This window comes from Centroberyx gerrardi, chromosome 12 (assembly GCF_048128805.1).
Source record: "Centroberyx gerrardi isolate f3 chromosome 12, fCenGer3.hap1.cur.20231027, whole genome shotgun sequence".
NCBI lineage: Eukaryota > Metazoa > Chordata > Actinopteri > Beryciformes > Berycidae > Centroberyx > Centroberyx gerrardi.
The window spans coordinates 25,605,803-25,622,832 of NC_136008.1; the positions used below are offsets into that span (position 1 = coordinate 25,605,803).

The 17,030-nt window shown below is 44.0% G+C and overlaps 1 protein-coding gene across 3 annotated transcripts in view; it reads right to left on the reverse strand.

Moving 5' to 3' along the window:
- The window catches only part of triob (trio Rho guanine nucleotide exchange factor b), an 87,843-nt gene extending 84,470 nt beyond the window's left edge, over positions 1-3,373 (reverse strand). The window contains exons 1-2 of one of the 3 annotated variants that reach the window (XM_071901285.2): positions 3,289-3,373; positions 1,099-1,213 (exon numbers count right to left, since the gene is read on the reverse strand). In XM_071901285.2, the coding sequence (XP_071757386.2) occupies positions 1,099-1,213; positions 3,289-3,343 (170 nt within the window). In that variant the 5' untranslated portion in view covers positions 3,344-3,373. The remainder of the gene's footprint in view (positions 1-1,098; positions 1,214-3,288) is intronic. The other 2 variants (XM_071901283.2, XM_071901284.2) reach the window with 2 other exon arrangements.
- Positions 3,374-17,030: the final 13,657 nt, after the last annotated feature.

Here is a 17,030-nt window from a genome sequence, read left to right on the forward strand (position 1 = left end):
CAGTCATTCGTAAACATTCTCTCATTACGCTCACTACTGTTGAATGAAATGTTAGCAAAATATGAGTATTCCTCCGTTTCCCTCGTGGAACCCCTTCAAGGAGCAAAAAAACGATTTAGACCGCCTCTTGCCTCGAGGCGAATCCCAAACTCTACAGTGAAAAAAAAACAAGACTTTCCCCTACAGCGAAACACAAGAAAGCAGCCGTTAGCACAACACAGGGGAGAACAGAGGAGAACAGAGGAGCGCGAGCCTCCCTCTAAACTAATAAGCCTGACTCCAGAGCAGCTCCGCCTGCAGCTAGGTGTTAAATGTGAGGGAAGGGCGCTTCAAGACTCCAAAATCCAAACTACAGAGCGCGGCAGAATGCAATTCAACACAACAACATCCTGTGGCTGTGTGCTGATTCTTAACTCTACCAGAGAGAGGAGAAAGAGGAGAAGGAGGAGGAGGAGGAGGAGGAGGAGGAGGAGGTGGTGGTCTGGGAATACTTAACACTATGTTAAATTAGAACTGACCCACTCTAAGCACACAGCATCACCAGCAGAGAGAGGCAGGGGGTGGAGAGAGAGACTAAATAAGGATGCTAAGTAACCTACATAAGAGAGTAGTAGCTTGTTCTAAACAGTTAGGAGGCAATGACAGAGCAGAAAAAGAGAAGAGAGGGATAGAGAGAGAGAGGGAGAGAGAGAGAGAGAGAGGCAGAGGAAGAGAGAGGGGTTGAGTTTTCACAGAGAATGCTAAATTAAACCATCCTGGCTCTAATCTGTAGCCCCAGGCTTCTGCTTCAGTGTTTTTGTCTAAAATCCAAGCTAGGTGGGAAAGTTTGACATAGAGAGTGAAGAGTTGTGTGTGTGTGTGTGTGTGTGTGTGTGTGTGTGTATGTGTGTGTATGTGTGCGAGTGTGCATGTCTAAGAGGCCAAGAGGTGGAGTCTGTTTCAAATTAAACCAGGATCAAGAGGAGGGTCTGAGCATCTGAGTGTGTGTGTGTGCCCATTTGTGCATGTGTATGTAATCTCCACAGAAAACCTTCTGAGCATGTCTGTGTCTGTGTGTGTGTGTGTGTGTGTCTATGCATCAGCGGGTGCGTCTCCTACCTGGGGATAGTAGCCAGGTAGGCTATGAGCCTGCGCAGGTCCTCGGGTCGTATTCTGTCATGGTTGCTCCGTGCTGGGAAGGTGAGGACGGGGCCTCCGCGTCTGTCTCTGCCACCTGGGGGTAGAAAACAAACGCGCCCCGGTGAGAGAGAGACAGAGAGAGAGAGAGAGTCATTACACAGGTAGTTGCCATGCTGAGAATTCCCAAAAGCATGGCTAGGAATACATTAGGCCTGGGCCGATATTCTATATCGAATATCGCGATATTTTGTGAATATTGTGATATTTTCCACAATATCGAATATACAAGTTACAGGAGACACAAAGAGAGCTGATGCAAGCAAGAGGCGAAGGAGCTAATAACATTATATTTTTTCCGTATATATGAAATTCTGCCTTTATTATTGTATCTTTTTCCCCATCTCTCTCACGTATCTTACTTTCCATGTACATGTCTTTTTAACTACATATTTTCTCTTTCGATAATCCTGTATATTTACGTACCAACAAACTGAACCAAACCAAACATAGCACCTGGCCTGCATACACAGAGGTTATTCTCTGTCTTTCATATGAAGTGAAATAAGGACAGCATACCACCACAAAAGGTTCACTGTGAGTGTGGTGGTCTTCTGTGACACCACCAGCTGATTGCTATGGGTGCAGTCACAGACTGTGGGATATGTCTGCAGTTAGTCATGACTATATGCGTCCAAGTGAGGAGTTAAGGGTCAAATGAGGTTCATGATGACAAGACCGGCAACAGTTTGCCAGTCATACTGCGGTAACAAACACCACTGACTACAAATATGACGGGAGTTTCTCACTGCCCCCTCTCTTGTGGAGACTAGACCTCACATAGACACACACACACACACACACACACTCACTCATTCTCAGACGCGGTTACAATCATGGCTGTGGCCAGTTGAAGCTGAGGAATTAAGGGTCAGGTCAGGACCATGACAGGTCAGAAATGGTGCTTTGAAGAGCAAGAACTGAGTGCACACGAACGCCCCAACGAATCACCACTGGGGAAATTGGAATCTTCGATCAAATGATACCCAGGCTGGCAAGTTGTGACATTTAGGGGACACGCAGTAAGTGCTGCCATTTGAAACTGTCATGTCTCTCAAACACAAGAGAACACAAGCTTCCATTTTGTTATTTCTGATTAAACCGTGAGGGCGGCTTTTGAGCTCTTGAACGCACTCGAAGGCAACAGCAGCAGAACTGTTCCGTACTTCATGCTGAAACAACATGGATGTCTTTCAAAGTGGCTGACACTCAAGTGCGCATATTGTATGTGATTAAATTCTCCACCTTCTTTTGGGTTGTCTCGATGATGAATATGCTTTGTCAGTATCCTGCAGAAACAGATAGTTAAGATTCTCTCCCACGTGCAGAAGGGCTTTATGACCTTGGGAAAAGGGCTAATGGGAAAATCAACCAACTGTTTCCTAATTCCCCAAAACTAGACTTTTTATGACATACAAGGACAATGAATAGAGATTCAGTAGCTCCTTCAGACAAGACAAGGAAAGAGAAAGGCTTGAAGTGTTAAGAGGCTTATCTAAGACTACGACTCATTCAAAAATGCTTTCCAAATTCCTAATTCTTCTGTTTAAAGACCATTTCTACAACACATTCCTACATTTGAAACATTTATCATTTTTTATAAAACACATTTTACATGCTCCCCTACACCTCTTCTGCATTGAAAAGCAGTTTAAAAGGCAGTTTTGAATAAGTTTGACCGTATCATATCATATCTCATATTCTATTGATGATATTAGGGATGCACCGATACCGATACTGGTATCGGTATTGGTGCCGATACCAGGCTAAAATGGAATATCGGTATCGGAGATTTTACCCAAGACTAAATGTGATACCGAAAGCCATGAGTAATATGTAAGAAATAAAAGCAAACTGTCTTGATTTTATGCATTTGTGGCACATAGAAGCCTGTATTTCTCAAACAGTGGGAAAAACAAGGATTTTATCTCAATAATTTTGTCCATTGACCCCAAACTAAGGAAGTAAGCCTGTACTGTTCAGTAAAAGTAATGGATCGGATCGGTACTCAGTATCGGCCGATACTTAAACTTTCATACTCGTAATCGGTATCGGCATTGAAAAAGTGGCATCGGTGCATCCCTAGATGATATGTAATTGTGGAAATCTGACCTGAAAGAAAGGCGACCTTCTCCTTGAGGATGGGAAGCACGTCAATGGCCTTCATATCCTCATTGCGATGAAACCCTGAAACACAGAGAAGCACAGACACAGCGGTCAGCGACAAAAATCCTGAAACAGATAGACAGACATGCAGACGGACGAAGAGAAAGACAGAAAGACAAACAGGCCGTCGATCAGCAAGAGTTCAAAAAGTTCACAAACTATTCTAGCAGAGCAGTAACATGTTTACTAAGCACTGAGTTGATCATCATTGGAATGTCTGCTGATAGTGCTTCATGTTAAATTAATCCAACATGCTATATATCCAGATGAACTCTTCAGTCATCAACAGTTCCTTTAATAAAGACTATATGACTGTAATCTCTCTAGACAGATGCCACCAAATATCAAAGTGAAAACATTTGGGGATTAATTAAACACAGCATTGTCTACAGCCTGTAAGCTTGCAAAGCAAGAAATAAACAAGGCAATCCAATTTGTTTCTTTGACATAAACCTCGCTCAGCTCTTTATCAGAGTCACAGTACTTGAACAAAGGGAAAATTGTGATCATATGACCATACATATATATATACATATACTACAAGGTACAATGTAGAGCATTAAGCATTAATAGAATTACCCATGGGCAATAATGTCCCTTTCATCTGCGCATGGCACAAACTCACCACTGCAAGGCTAAACTGGTGCTTTATACTATCTAATTAAGCAAAAATCTATCAGATTATGTTTCTCTAGTATCATCTCGCCTGGTCTGTTATGGTTATGGTCTCCGAATGTCAACTCCTTCCCCCCGCCTCCTCAACAGATGGCACACGGTTAACACCAGGGAGCAAGACACACACACACACACACAGAGACTGACTTTTATCTCTTCATTGTGTCACAGTAGTCAGTCACACAGTCAGTCATGAAGATGACCAAGCACTCCTGACTGAGATGGTGCACAGAATATTGCTACTGTTATGGCATTAATCACAACACAGTATAAGGGAGTGTCTGTATAAGATATATAGATCCTATTTGCGATTTTATGTTTCAATGAAATAATGGCACAAAAACAGGCCTGATGCTAATGTTACATTACTTCTGATTGGTGGCGCTGACTGTTGGGAGCTGGGACTCTCCCAAAATGCCACTCATGGCAATCAATAGGCTAAAATAAGAGGTTTCAAGAACTTAGAAGTAGTGACTCAAATATGCTTCAGGCTGTGCTTTAGGAGCAAAATCTATTTCTATCAGTACAGCAGTGATGCAACCACAGGATGACAATATAAACAAATCCCAGTTAATCCCATTCCACTAAAACCACATGGGAGGAAAGTCAGGGGAAACATTAAGAGTGGAAGAGGAGAGAAGAGAAGAAGAGAAGAGAAGAGAAGAGAAGAGAAGAGAAGAGAAGAGAAGAGAAGAGAAGCCTGAAAAACAGTTACTGCACGTGAAGTCACATACTGAATATGCATGGGAGTTGTTTTGGAAAACTGAATTTTTGGGGTTTCATAAACTTCTAGAATGCATTAAAGCACCCACTCACTCCCCACTGAGCTGCCTGCATGAATGCTGATGCATCTCTAGAAAGGAATACCCAGTGGAATGAGAACTGATTCAGGGTAAAAAGATGAGGAAATGGTGAAGTTACTGCAGATGAAACGGCATTCATAGACTTGGGAGTTTTGTTTTGGTAAACAGAGCTCAGGGCTCCAGAAAGGGAGAGAAATACTGTAGAGGAAAGACGCTAAGAGCTTTACATAAACACTGCGCTGCTTTGACAGTCACAACATAAACATTTAATCACGTTGACTACGAATGGAAATGAGCTAATTAGATAGTGGCTGGAGTGCTGAGTGCTGAATCACGCACACACACACACACACGCACTGAATGTTCTAAAATAAAAGTCAGTCAGCCCATAATCCTAAATTCATTACAAACTCCACTAGAACCACAATCCCCAGCGCCAATCAGCGATGACTCAAACTCGACTATCCGCTCTGAGCTGCTCAGCGCAAAATTGGAATATTTTTGTCAGGTCTCCTTCCAAAATGAAGACGTTTTTTCGACGGGATTATCGGGAAAAGCCGTGACTGTTTCTTCGGGAAGGGATCCAGGAGGCGCCTGAGTCATTACACCTATTTAACCAGCCGATTTTAAGGGTTAGGGTTTAGTGAAGGGACAAAAACTGAAGTGATGACAGACAAAGAGAGACGGATAGAGAGGGAGAGAGGGAGAGAGGGATAGAGACAGCCTTGATCTTACTTGGAGTATGCTATAAGACAGGAACAGAGAGAGAAAACGCGCTGAACAGCAAGACAGATAATAATACTCCAGATGGGGACAGACAGAATTACAGTGTACAGCGGGACGGATAATAACACAGGCGGAGGAGGCCGCAGAGAGGCGGAGAGAGACAGCTAAATAACTGCTACGGCTCTTAATGGCCGCTGTGATATCGATTTCGCCCGAGCGCCGAGGGAGTCGGCAGCGGCAGTCAGGCCTGAATGACCATCGCAGCACATTAGCTCATCGGAGGGAAATGGCCCGACTGGACGCGGCCTGACTCAAGGATAATGTCACCTCCAGTTGAGATGAGGTGGGACCGAGGTGTAGCCGTAATGGCTTCATACAGGAGGGGAGAGGACCAAATAGCTCAGTGACTCCCTTGCTATCCACACTCTTGCTTTTTTTTATTATCTCTCTCATCCAATTCTCATTTCTCGTCCAATCTCTCTCTCTCTGTCAAGCACAGAAACATGAGGAGACGTGTGAACATGGCAATAGTGGAAAAGATAGTGGAGTAGCCGTTGTTAAGCCTCATTCAAAATGCTGGCCCAATCTAAACATTACAGCGGTTGGTGTGTGTGTGTGTGTGTGTGTGTGTGCCTTTTCAAAAGAGTGTTTCTGTGTGTGTGTGTATCAGTGGGTGTGTCTGTGTCAAACATCAGCACCGCCATGGCCCAAGCGGAAAGAAACGCTACTCCTCCCGCACCGTGTGTGTGTGAGCGAGCGTGCGTGTGTGTGAGTGAGTGTGTGTGTTTCCTGTGAAGTGTGCCCAGACACATTCCTCAGTGTGGTGGTTTATGTAAGATATGGGCCCTGGCACGCGGCCAGCACTGACCCTCTATTACACTCCTGCAGCCCTGCAAGAGCTGCAGTTTCTCCAGGCTTTCCAATGCTGCAGCAGATCCATGCACTTTGGGTTTGTGTGAAGAGTACAGTGCTACGGTAATTCAGAATTCCACATACACACACACAAGTGGGGATGGCAAAATATGAACGGGACAACACAGTAAAACAGGTACAACTATAGGGCCTTTACTAATTTTAGTCATGTTTATATGCAGCAATAACCCATACAATATCCTAGGGGAAAAAAAGTATTCCCCTACATACTGTGATTGGTGCAATCCCATCATCGCCTCTCACTGCACACACTAAAACACAGGCACACACACACACACACACACACACACAGACACACACACACACCAATCTCTTCCCTTCACTACGCACAACCCCTCATTTACAAGTCTGCCGAGCATGAAATAAAGCTTTTCAATCACAGACTGCTTGTTCATAACACACTCATAATGAGAGCAATCCATTTTACTGGCATTCTGCACCCGGCGCCCCTGTAAAATGAGACAGAATGCATAGCGCTTGTCCAAGAAGTACGCTTTTTCCAGTCGTTTCTTTTATTGCGTTTTTAAATCTGCGGGAAAAACGGATAGGAAAAGAGCGTTTTCTGATGCGAGGTCGGTCATCTGTCAGCGCCTCCTCGCTGCTCCGTGTGACGCGGCTTCGCCTTTCACACGTCCGTAAAATAGCAGGAAAGACAAGGTGATCATTGTGAGATGACAAGATCAACTGCTCACATGACAGGCAGTGTATCAAATAGACACAAGCAGCGGTGGATGCCGCTCCGTCACTCATGACACACACATGCACATGCAGAGGCACATACACACACTCACACAAACATGAACACAGGCAGAAAAACACACATTCTCTTCCTCTCTGCACAATAATAATGTAATGGAGACGCTGTGTGCATACATCCATCAGAAGGACAATGATAGTATGTTATGCAGAGTATTTCAGAGCTGGTGCTGGCTTGACAAGGCCTACAGCATGATGTACGATGATGATTGTCCACGCTCATGACAACATGCATCTGAGCTATGCGTGTAGCTGAAGTAGGTAAGAGTACAGCTATTTGTCATGGAGAGAGTCAGTGGTAATTTGCATTGCCGCTACACATCCAGGCGATTTGTCTCAACTAAGCCCTCTCTCCCTGCTATTGAGGCTTTTTCCATTTATATAAAAAAAACATGCAATAACACAACAGCAACTAACCCTTTCTTCCAATATGGCGGAACACTGCAGGTGGAATTCATGTAGAAAATGTATTTTTCTCCTCTTATCTTACCAAGAAGAAGAAATATCTATTTACAGATTTTTCTTCTTGGCTCTTTCCATTGGTCTGAATCATGGTGGAAAGCACACACTCCTGCTTTTGCTTTATTTCGTTAAAGTTATACTTTAACAAAATAGTTTTTTTTTTTATTATTTCTTAGGCAAAGTTTGATTCCAAAGTCACTGAAAATACACCATGTGCAACAGTGAGCAACAGTGAGCAACGCTGCGTTTTCACCCCTGTGTGAACTTCAAGAGGAAGGATTTTGGTTTCCTTGCAGCGGAGAGGAGAGACTCCTGTTGCTCTGCGTGGATTTAGAGAGCAAACACAGCCACAGACAGAAGGAGAGACGGAGAAGCAGATTTATTCCCCCCGACACTCTGTCTTTAAATCTCCGCAACATTTGTGCCCCAAATCCTTAAATTTACATAGCAGTGTAGCAGTGTAAGTACGACAGGACATGGCACAGAAAGTGTGCCAATCCCTTTCCTTTTACCCTCCTAACCCCAGGCTGGAAGCACTCACATGCTAGTCTGTATACAGTACTTCAGAGCAGGTTGTGTTAGTGTACTGTACCAATCCTTCACACCACAGACTGGAATCATCCTCCAACACTATTTCTTCAACCATGAGTCAAGACCCAAATTGGGTTGCAGCCCTGTTTCCGGTGAGTTTTAATGAGACCGAGTCCTTGATGGGGACTAAATGTGCTCCGTTTGCGTCCCAGACTGAGAAAGTTTATGAACTCCTGGGCAACAGGGCTAAATACCACCGACACCATTTTTTTTTCACCTATGAGCTCATAACCCCCACTCGTAAACCCAAATTGAACGCAACTCATGCAGCCTGTGTACAGCCCTTCTGAACAGATTGTCTCCGCGCACGGTGCCAATCCCTCGCTTCCAATCCGTCAGACCACAGGCTAGACTGTACATGGTGCATCTGCAACGCCTGGCACGGTGCGCGGTGCCAATCCTCTGCCTCATAACCCCGTAACCTCAAACTCAGAGCAATTACAAGCTAGGCTGTATATGTAGTACGGCGGAACAGACTGGGCACGTTGCGATTGTACAATTACAACAGTACGATTCCCCTGGCTCCTGTCCTGAGCGCCTCAGCATGAGCCTGATAACACATACTCCAAATGCCAGCGTGGATAACTGTGGTAAAGATTCAGAGCAGTAGACTAGAAACTGTCCCTCTGATAAGTCAAGGCAATGCTTTTACACCAATGAAAATGCAGTACAAATGCATTCTCACCATCTGTTTGCTTTCTGGTACACCTAACACTCAACAACTGTAGGAAAATGACTCTTTTCACATTTTACTGTCTGCTGCATACTGCGATTTACAGTGCAAGTGACGGTGATGGATTTCAGAAAGGCTTCAGTTCTGGCCCAAGGTCCAGGATGTGAACCTTACTATGAGTTTGTGTGAAAAAACAGAGAAGTGGGAAGCATTCATCACACTGATCAGCCTGGTTTGGCTCAGCTTGGCCTGACTCGGTCTGACTTTGAGTGTGTGGAGCTTTGGGAGCAGCACAGACGCAGAGGAAGCATGGGAGTGGAATCATTTACAGCTGTGTGTGTGTGTGTGTGTGTTTGTGTCCATTAGTTTCGGTACTTGTGTGCATGTCTATGGGGGCTTGTGTGCATGTGTTTCTGTGTGTGTGAGTTTTTGTTCTGTGTGTTTATGTGCATATGAGAGCATATGTGTACAGTATGCAAACGTGAGTGTCTGTGCATGCTTGCGTGTATTTGTTACTGTGTGCTTTGTATGTGCATATGCGCGTGTGTGTGTGTGTTTGTGTGTGTTTGTGTGTGTTCAGTGACTGACACCCTTTGCAGGCGCTCTAAGAATAGTGTTCCCTCTGAGATAGGGATGTGCCACTTTCTCAGCTTTTTGGGGGAAACTAAATAGGCGGCGGGCAGAAAGCAGGACACGGGCTGCTGCAGATACTACAGGGTATTCACTTCAACACAACACAAGAATCAATACTTCGCTCTGAGAAAAGTACCGTCAGTGTCCTCCGGGAAACTTCCGAGACAGGTCAGCCTTTCAGAAGCTGAGAAAAATCTATTTGATTTGCCTCCCAGTATCCGTGTCACCTGGACGTTTGGTGCCAGGATCATGTCAGCTCTCTCTGCACTGTGTTTATTGGGCCAAGCACAAACATAGTAATAATAGAGAAAACTTTTATGCTCTTGAACACTCAACCTAGACTCACTAAGACTGTCGCTGACTGCCACTGAACTCTATGAACATATATATGAACACTGAACATACAGTATGTACGTTGTATGTTGAGTGTACATTGTGTTGATCTACAGTGGGGTTTCTTAGACTATTTCACCCTGGAGGATTCGAATGAGAAGTGTAGCCATATGTGACCAAGGGATGATTTTTGTCTACATACACAGACTACACTATCTACTCAGAGTAGTGCATCTGCAGTGCTCAGGTTAGACAAGTGGTTCTCAACCTGGGGGTCGGGACCCCCCAGGGGGTCGCAAGGTAATTTTGGGGGGTCACGAGATGATTGATGGAATAGGAAAAAAACATATTCCTACTATACAAATTTATTATCATGTCTAATTTTTCTGATTTTTCTTGTGAAATACTGACTAGTTTTCAGCTTCTAGGCCTCCTCTGATAATTAATGAAACAAGCTGAAAAAAGGAAAATCATTCTTTGGTTGAACTGTTTACCACCCAACATATGCAGCCTGTGATGGGAGGAGGTATCGCTTTGTTTTAAGGGGTCACAGGACGAAAAGGTTGAGAACCACTGGGTTAGACGATGCAATGTTGAGAACTTCTATTCCTGCTCAGCCCCCTAAAGAGCAGGGATATGACTGCCATTGTCCTGCATGCTGTTGCAATATGAATGTTTAGCCTGGGCCTACTCTATATGATGTGGTGTTACGGGCAGGTTGTTTGTCTTGTCCCCTGTGTGACAACTCCCGACTAGAATAACAGCCAGCTTGCGTTGCCCCGGTGCAGCAAGGTGATAAGACGACATAAACAACTGAGACAACTCTCTCAGTTCTCTGTCTCTCCCTATATATCCTTTCCCTTCTCTCTATTCATCCATCTCTCTCTTTCACATACACACTCTCTCTACCCCTCTCTCTCTCTCTCAAACGGGCTCTACACTAGGCGTTCTGTGACCTTCAGCCGGTGTTGGCAGGGGGCCTGGGGACTGTGGTGAGCTCATCTTTCATCAGGTTTCTCATACTGTTGTTACAGTGTGGCTTACAGCAAAAATAACACTTAGCTCCTACCGCAACCCCTCGACCTGGATATAACCCCTAAACACGGCGAAATGCGTATGAATAAGTCATAACACAAGGGGAAAGTAGGATACAAAACAAGTCTCATGGTCGAGCTCAAGGGCCGCGCTGAAATGTCCGATCCGTAATTGCAGTGCGGCGCCTTCTGATAAAACACCGTCCCGCCGCTGAAGACAATTTCTTTATGCAATTTATTGTTTGAGCTGCTGATGCAAGGACTGATAGTATAGGACAGCAATTGTTTCATATGTATTTTGCTTACCATTGGGAATTGTGGTGGCAGTAAACACTAGTTTGGTGGTGGAAAAGCTACAGAAGTGGCTTGTGACTGGAAGGTCAGCTCAGCAGGGAGTGAAGTCTTGATGGGAAAGTGACATCTTGGTTTGAGCTTCAATTCTTTGCATCTGACCAGTCTATATGTGTCCATTATCGGACACGTCCCCGTCAGACACGCTTCTTCCCGTGAACTCAGTCCTCTGTATTTAAACAGGTTTACCAATGCATATGCCAATTTTTGCAACGATCCGCACATTTTTTAGAGTACTAAGTAAATTTCATCTCTGCCTACGCTAGCACTCTCTATCCGCCTTAGCTAGTGCTGGACGAGCAATTTGCAGTTGCAATTACCTCTGTTTTCCCCTAAGCCCTGTGTCAGTGGGCAGCGCTGTAGCCCGGATGCCTATCTTGTCGACGAGGGATGCCATTGCTGTATAGGCCAGAAAAAGGCCAAAAAAAAAAAACAGATACAAGGTTTTAGAACTGCTTTGAGACTGTTCATTAGTGGTTTGTTTATGGTTATACTGACAGAATTAATGGGGTTATTGGAAAGGCTGAAATCTCACCAGAGATAGCAAAACTGTGTCCAGTAATGGACCTCATGATGTGAACTCATAAAAGAACACAAACTACAGTGGTGATATAACACTGCTTGTCTGTGTAGTGGATATAACCGCTGACCACAGAGTGATGCGTATGAATAACTCATAACACAGCATAACACGGCAAAACACGAGGGACGGCCGTGTGAAAAAAAACACACATCTACACCTAAATATATCCTGCGGATAAAGTGCTTTGTGAATGAATAACTCATTGCGCAGCACAGAACAGAGAACAGAGAGCACTGTGAATCAATTTAGGAGCATACAGTACAACAAATTTAACTCATACCCTAAATATAAACCTTATTGAGCGCAGTGCTAAGCAATGTGCAAACAATGGCCAGCACTCTTTTACAATCCAGCGACTGTACGTGTGAAAAGGGCTATTTCGCGGGGCTGTTTGTGAGGCCAGTGAAAGGCACAATCAAAGCTGTTTCAATGCTGTATAATGAACCACTGTGCTCACATCTGTGCTCTCACAATACTGCGCTGCCACACAAAACACACTGCAACGACACACACACACACATACAGAGAGAGAGAGAGAGAGAGAGAGAGAGACAGCAAACACACACACACACACCCTGGAGGATGAATACTTGCCACACAAATCACACATTCGAGAATATGTGTGTGTGGGTGTCTGGCTGTGTGTGTGTGTATTTGTTTAATTTCGACTCTGGGTAACTTGTAATAAACCTTGACAGAATATAAGTAGTGTATTTGTGCATGTGTTTTGTTATGGTGCCACAGCTGTTCCTCTTCTTCGTCTCACACCTCACTGAGCCTGAATAACACAATCAACCCTCGTCCTCCTTGTGTATTTTACTAATCCCCCTCTCTTCCTCTCTATCTTTCTTTTTCTCACTTTCTCTCATCTCTTTATATGTGCTGCCCACCACTTTCTCCTGCGCAATCTCTCTCTCTCTCTCTCTCTCTCTCTCTCTGTCTCTCTCTCTCTGTTGACTCTATTGACTGGTAACATAGTTAGCGCTCCCCTAGGCCTCACTATTGGCAACCCTCTGTGTCAGTTGCCAGTAGTTTAATGGCGTCTTGTGAATTTCTTCTTTATGGAGCTTTGTCCACACACTGCAACTGCTGTTTTATCAGCTTGAGAGGATGAAGAAAAAAACATGTGAATCAATGTTGTAACAGTCAACACTTTTGACAGGCACAAGCCCATCTGGGTGCTGTCAGGGTCAGGAACAGAGGAGGGAAGTATCAGCCCCTTTGATTGGAAATTCTCTCCTTCTAGTCATTCTAGATATCCACAGTAGACCCATGGCAGTTCCTCCTGTGGAAGTGGAACAACAGTGCAGCAGAAAGAACACAAGCATCAACAACATGGGACTTCTACAAGGCCTTTATCTGCATGGAGTCTAAGGCTGTGTTAAGATTTTAAAAGCCTGTGTCAGAGTTTGATGGGCCGTACACAGGATGACAAGTTCTCATTTCCCTGAGCAATGACTATCAGGACAAGATGAAACCATTGCACACTGATACTTTGAGAAGGGCAGAGACATTTTGACGAGGGGATCTGTCAAGGCAGGGACAAAAAGGACACCTGTCCCAGGTCAAAAGCCCAGTGGGGCCCACAGAGTGATCACAAGTCATAATTTGGGCCCATGACTTGGAGTTTTGTCCCAGGCCTTGGGAATACTTACCTTGAACCTAACTACGCCAGAGGCACTATAAATCCTCACTCAGCCAGCTCTGTTGTGATCTCATTCTGCAGTGCTCATGACAAATAGCCCCATTTCTCCTAATCGCCTCAGAGCAGTCATTGCCTCAGACATCTGCATTCATTTCCCCTGCAGTCACCGAGTCTTGGTGACTGAGCAAGAAGAGATCTGGAGAGCAAGAGAGGGATGAAACAGAACACTTCCATTTTTATATGGAGTGATGGCTACAGTTTCTTCAAACTACCTGAGCAGTATTCCTGGGGGCCGAAGCCAAGCTTGATGTTATGGGTTGTACTTGTCCAATAGTTTGCCATTTGGTATGGACACCTGGTTCCACCTGGACTCAAGGCCTGGGACAGCTGTCCTGGCTGACCTGCTTCTAGCAGCCCTGGCACTGGCCTACCATCGCTAGCAGGCTGTGGCTGTGCAAGCTTACAAAGTGTGCAAACTGTGTTGTTTTCAAGCACAGTATGTCCTTAAGCTTCAGTAAACATAAGCTCTAGAGTGGCCTCTCACAAAGTTTTTTTTTTTGCATTTATGGCCTACTGTAACTAAAATAGTATTGTGTCTGCAGCACAGCACACGCTGAGCAGAATGACCCATTTACTGAACCTAAAACAGGACAGCTAAAACATGGTGGTTAGTGGCAAAGGGAACATTGAAGACCACCATGTGCATATACTGTACATACTGTACCCCACTTTGCATCTGTCCTGCTGTAGGCTTGCAGTGATGCAGCATTTTCCAAAACAGTTCCACTGGTGTATAGAGCGACGATGCAGCAGCAGTGCACCAAGCATGTTAAAATCAGGACTTCAGTGTAACTCTGTTACACTGTTAACTCTGTTAATTGCGCATGTAAACACCCAATTCCTCCTAATACATTGTGTCTAGTGGACAGCACATGCAAACATGAGCATGTGTTGATGTGGCTTAGCTGAACTGAAGCTACTCAAACAGCTTCACAAGTCAAGTCTCTTATTCAGTCACCCAATCACTCACTCCCAGCCATATCCCTTCTCAGACAGCTGCCATAGACACACGATAGGTATTAACTATACTGCTAAGCTGCTGGCCTGACGCGCCCGACTGCTACACTGCCAGACAAATCACAAAAGAGAGCACAAGAGTTGCAACACTGCCCTAGAAATGGGCAACAAACCACTGACAAAACCTTACACTCACTCAGTATTTCTCTAAAGTTCAAATGTATTACAAATATCATCAATATATCACGTCTTATATGAATAATGCAAAACTGAAGCAATGGAACCTAGCGCTGATATATATCACAACCACTGAATTGTTCATTTTCTAGTTAAAATGTTTTTTATTTTGAATTTTGCAACAGACATAAACATGAATTGTTCATTTTCTAACAGATGCTTTTAATCAAATATGTGACCGAACAACATGAACCCAGGCCCATTTCAGCTGACAGGAGACCCATTTTGCATTTGCAAACTACATCAACAAAAACAAAACAAAACAAAAAAAGCATACAGGCTGTGCGATAAACTGCTGCTCAACATCATTTGTCAGTAACAACCAGCCATTCAATTACTCCAGCGGCAAATTCACAGTGATATTGTGACCATGGTCCATGGGCAATGGTTTACCAAACCAATATAGATTTTTGAGAAAAAAAGATAACAACCAACTGATCATTCTGCTACTACTTTAAGGAAACAGCAGTGGGTGATTTGGTCAGTTTTAGTAAGGGGGTGAGGAGAGAGTAAGTGTTAAGTTTCCATGACTTTCCCCTTAGAATCTGCAGTTAACAAGAGGATGATTTTAGTCATTTGCATTCGTAAAAAGTTATTTCATCCCCTCAAAATGTCCTGTTTGAAACAATGCACAGTTTTTTAATTTAACCTTTAACCTATATTTTATACTTGGAAAACACAATGAAGGATGGGGCCCCTCTTTTTCCAAGAGTGCTGAGTTTGCATACAACACAACATCAACAGAACACATAAAAAATATTTACAATCATCAATTAAAACATCCACAGAACATTGATTAAGTCAAAGTTAATCAGGTTCTTTCTAATTAAAGGAAGATTCTGGGAATCTATCAATAGCAAAATTAATATCATCACTTTTTAAACGCATATATTTCAGTGGTAAATTTGGGGTGGCCCAGTGACATTACTGCTACTGATGGGAATCAAAACGCGGAACAAGATGCTGGAGATGTATAACAGAACAAACTGATGCTGGTGAGTACTGTACCTGAGAGCCGGATCAGAGTTTTTCCTGCCTGGGCGTACTGCCAGCTGTGGTTGTCCAGCACAGCCATTGTAAACCACAACCAACGCGGAACGCTCCAAAACCAAAACCAATCTACACCTAAGCTATACCCTAGTGGACCTACGCGGCTCTACAGTGGATGTTATCCTACCAGTTCTAGGTTTCTAACTGTACCATTGTGAAGCGGCAAGTCGGCAGGCTGAACAACAGCCGAGCCATATATTGGCCAACGCCCTGCCACCCACTGAGCAGCAGAAAGCCAAAGGCGCTGCCAGCTCCTTTTTGCCTTCACCAACTGGCTTTTCTTCTCCCGGTCCCCCCATGTCACCGGCCCCCTCCCCAAAACAAGATTTAGTAACAAGTGCTGCTTTGCATTAAGCGGTTTCTCCCCTCCCCGTGTTCCCGGCTAGCTACTCACAAGGAGAGAAAAAAAAAAAAAAAAGTTAAGCCAGCCAAACAGTTGTCGCTGGTGGATTTGCGGGTGAAACAGGCTTTAATGATGATTGGTTGTAATCTTCTCTCTCACTAATACTCAGACCCCGTTGGTCACTGTGAGCATTTGCACTGGGCCACCTCTTAATGTCCATCCTTACAAGTGTATTAAGAGTCTTTGGTGTAGTCATTTCTTACTGCAAAGCATGGACCTTGTTGGCTACTAAGACTTAGAACTTAGAACCACACACAATGCAAAAAATGTAAATCCTCAACAAGTGCATCAATTTTGCATTTCTTGAAATAAGTAAACAGAACTCCATTGCATGAATTGCAACAAGCGAGACCTTATTTACTCTCTTGGCATAGTATTCTTACACTTATTTTAGAGAGAGAAAAAAGAAAATAAGGTCTGGATGCAAAACTACTATACTTGGCAAAGTGATTTTTTGAGGTGCACCACTAATCAGTCCACTCATTCATAACCATGCCTAATGCTTTCCTTTTTGACTGTTTAGGCTCTCTTAAAGTCAATAAACCTCTAAACCTCTCAACATCTTCATCTGCCCTTTTATTTCTCCGTCAAACCCGCTGCATTGTGTTGATGCACGGCTGTTGTCTCAATGTGATTCCCTGAGTAAGAACAAAACTTCAATGAGACATGACTTCTTGTTGGTGGTGTTTCTCCCTTTCCTAAACATGGCTAAATTTGATTCGACTCATGCCCAGCCGCTCTCATAACAGTTGTTTGAACCGAAAGAGCCTTTTGAACTAACAT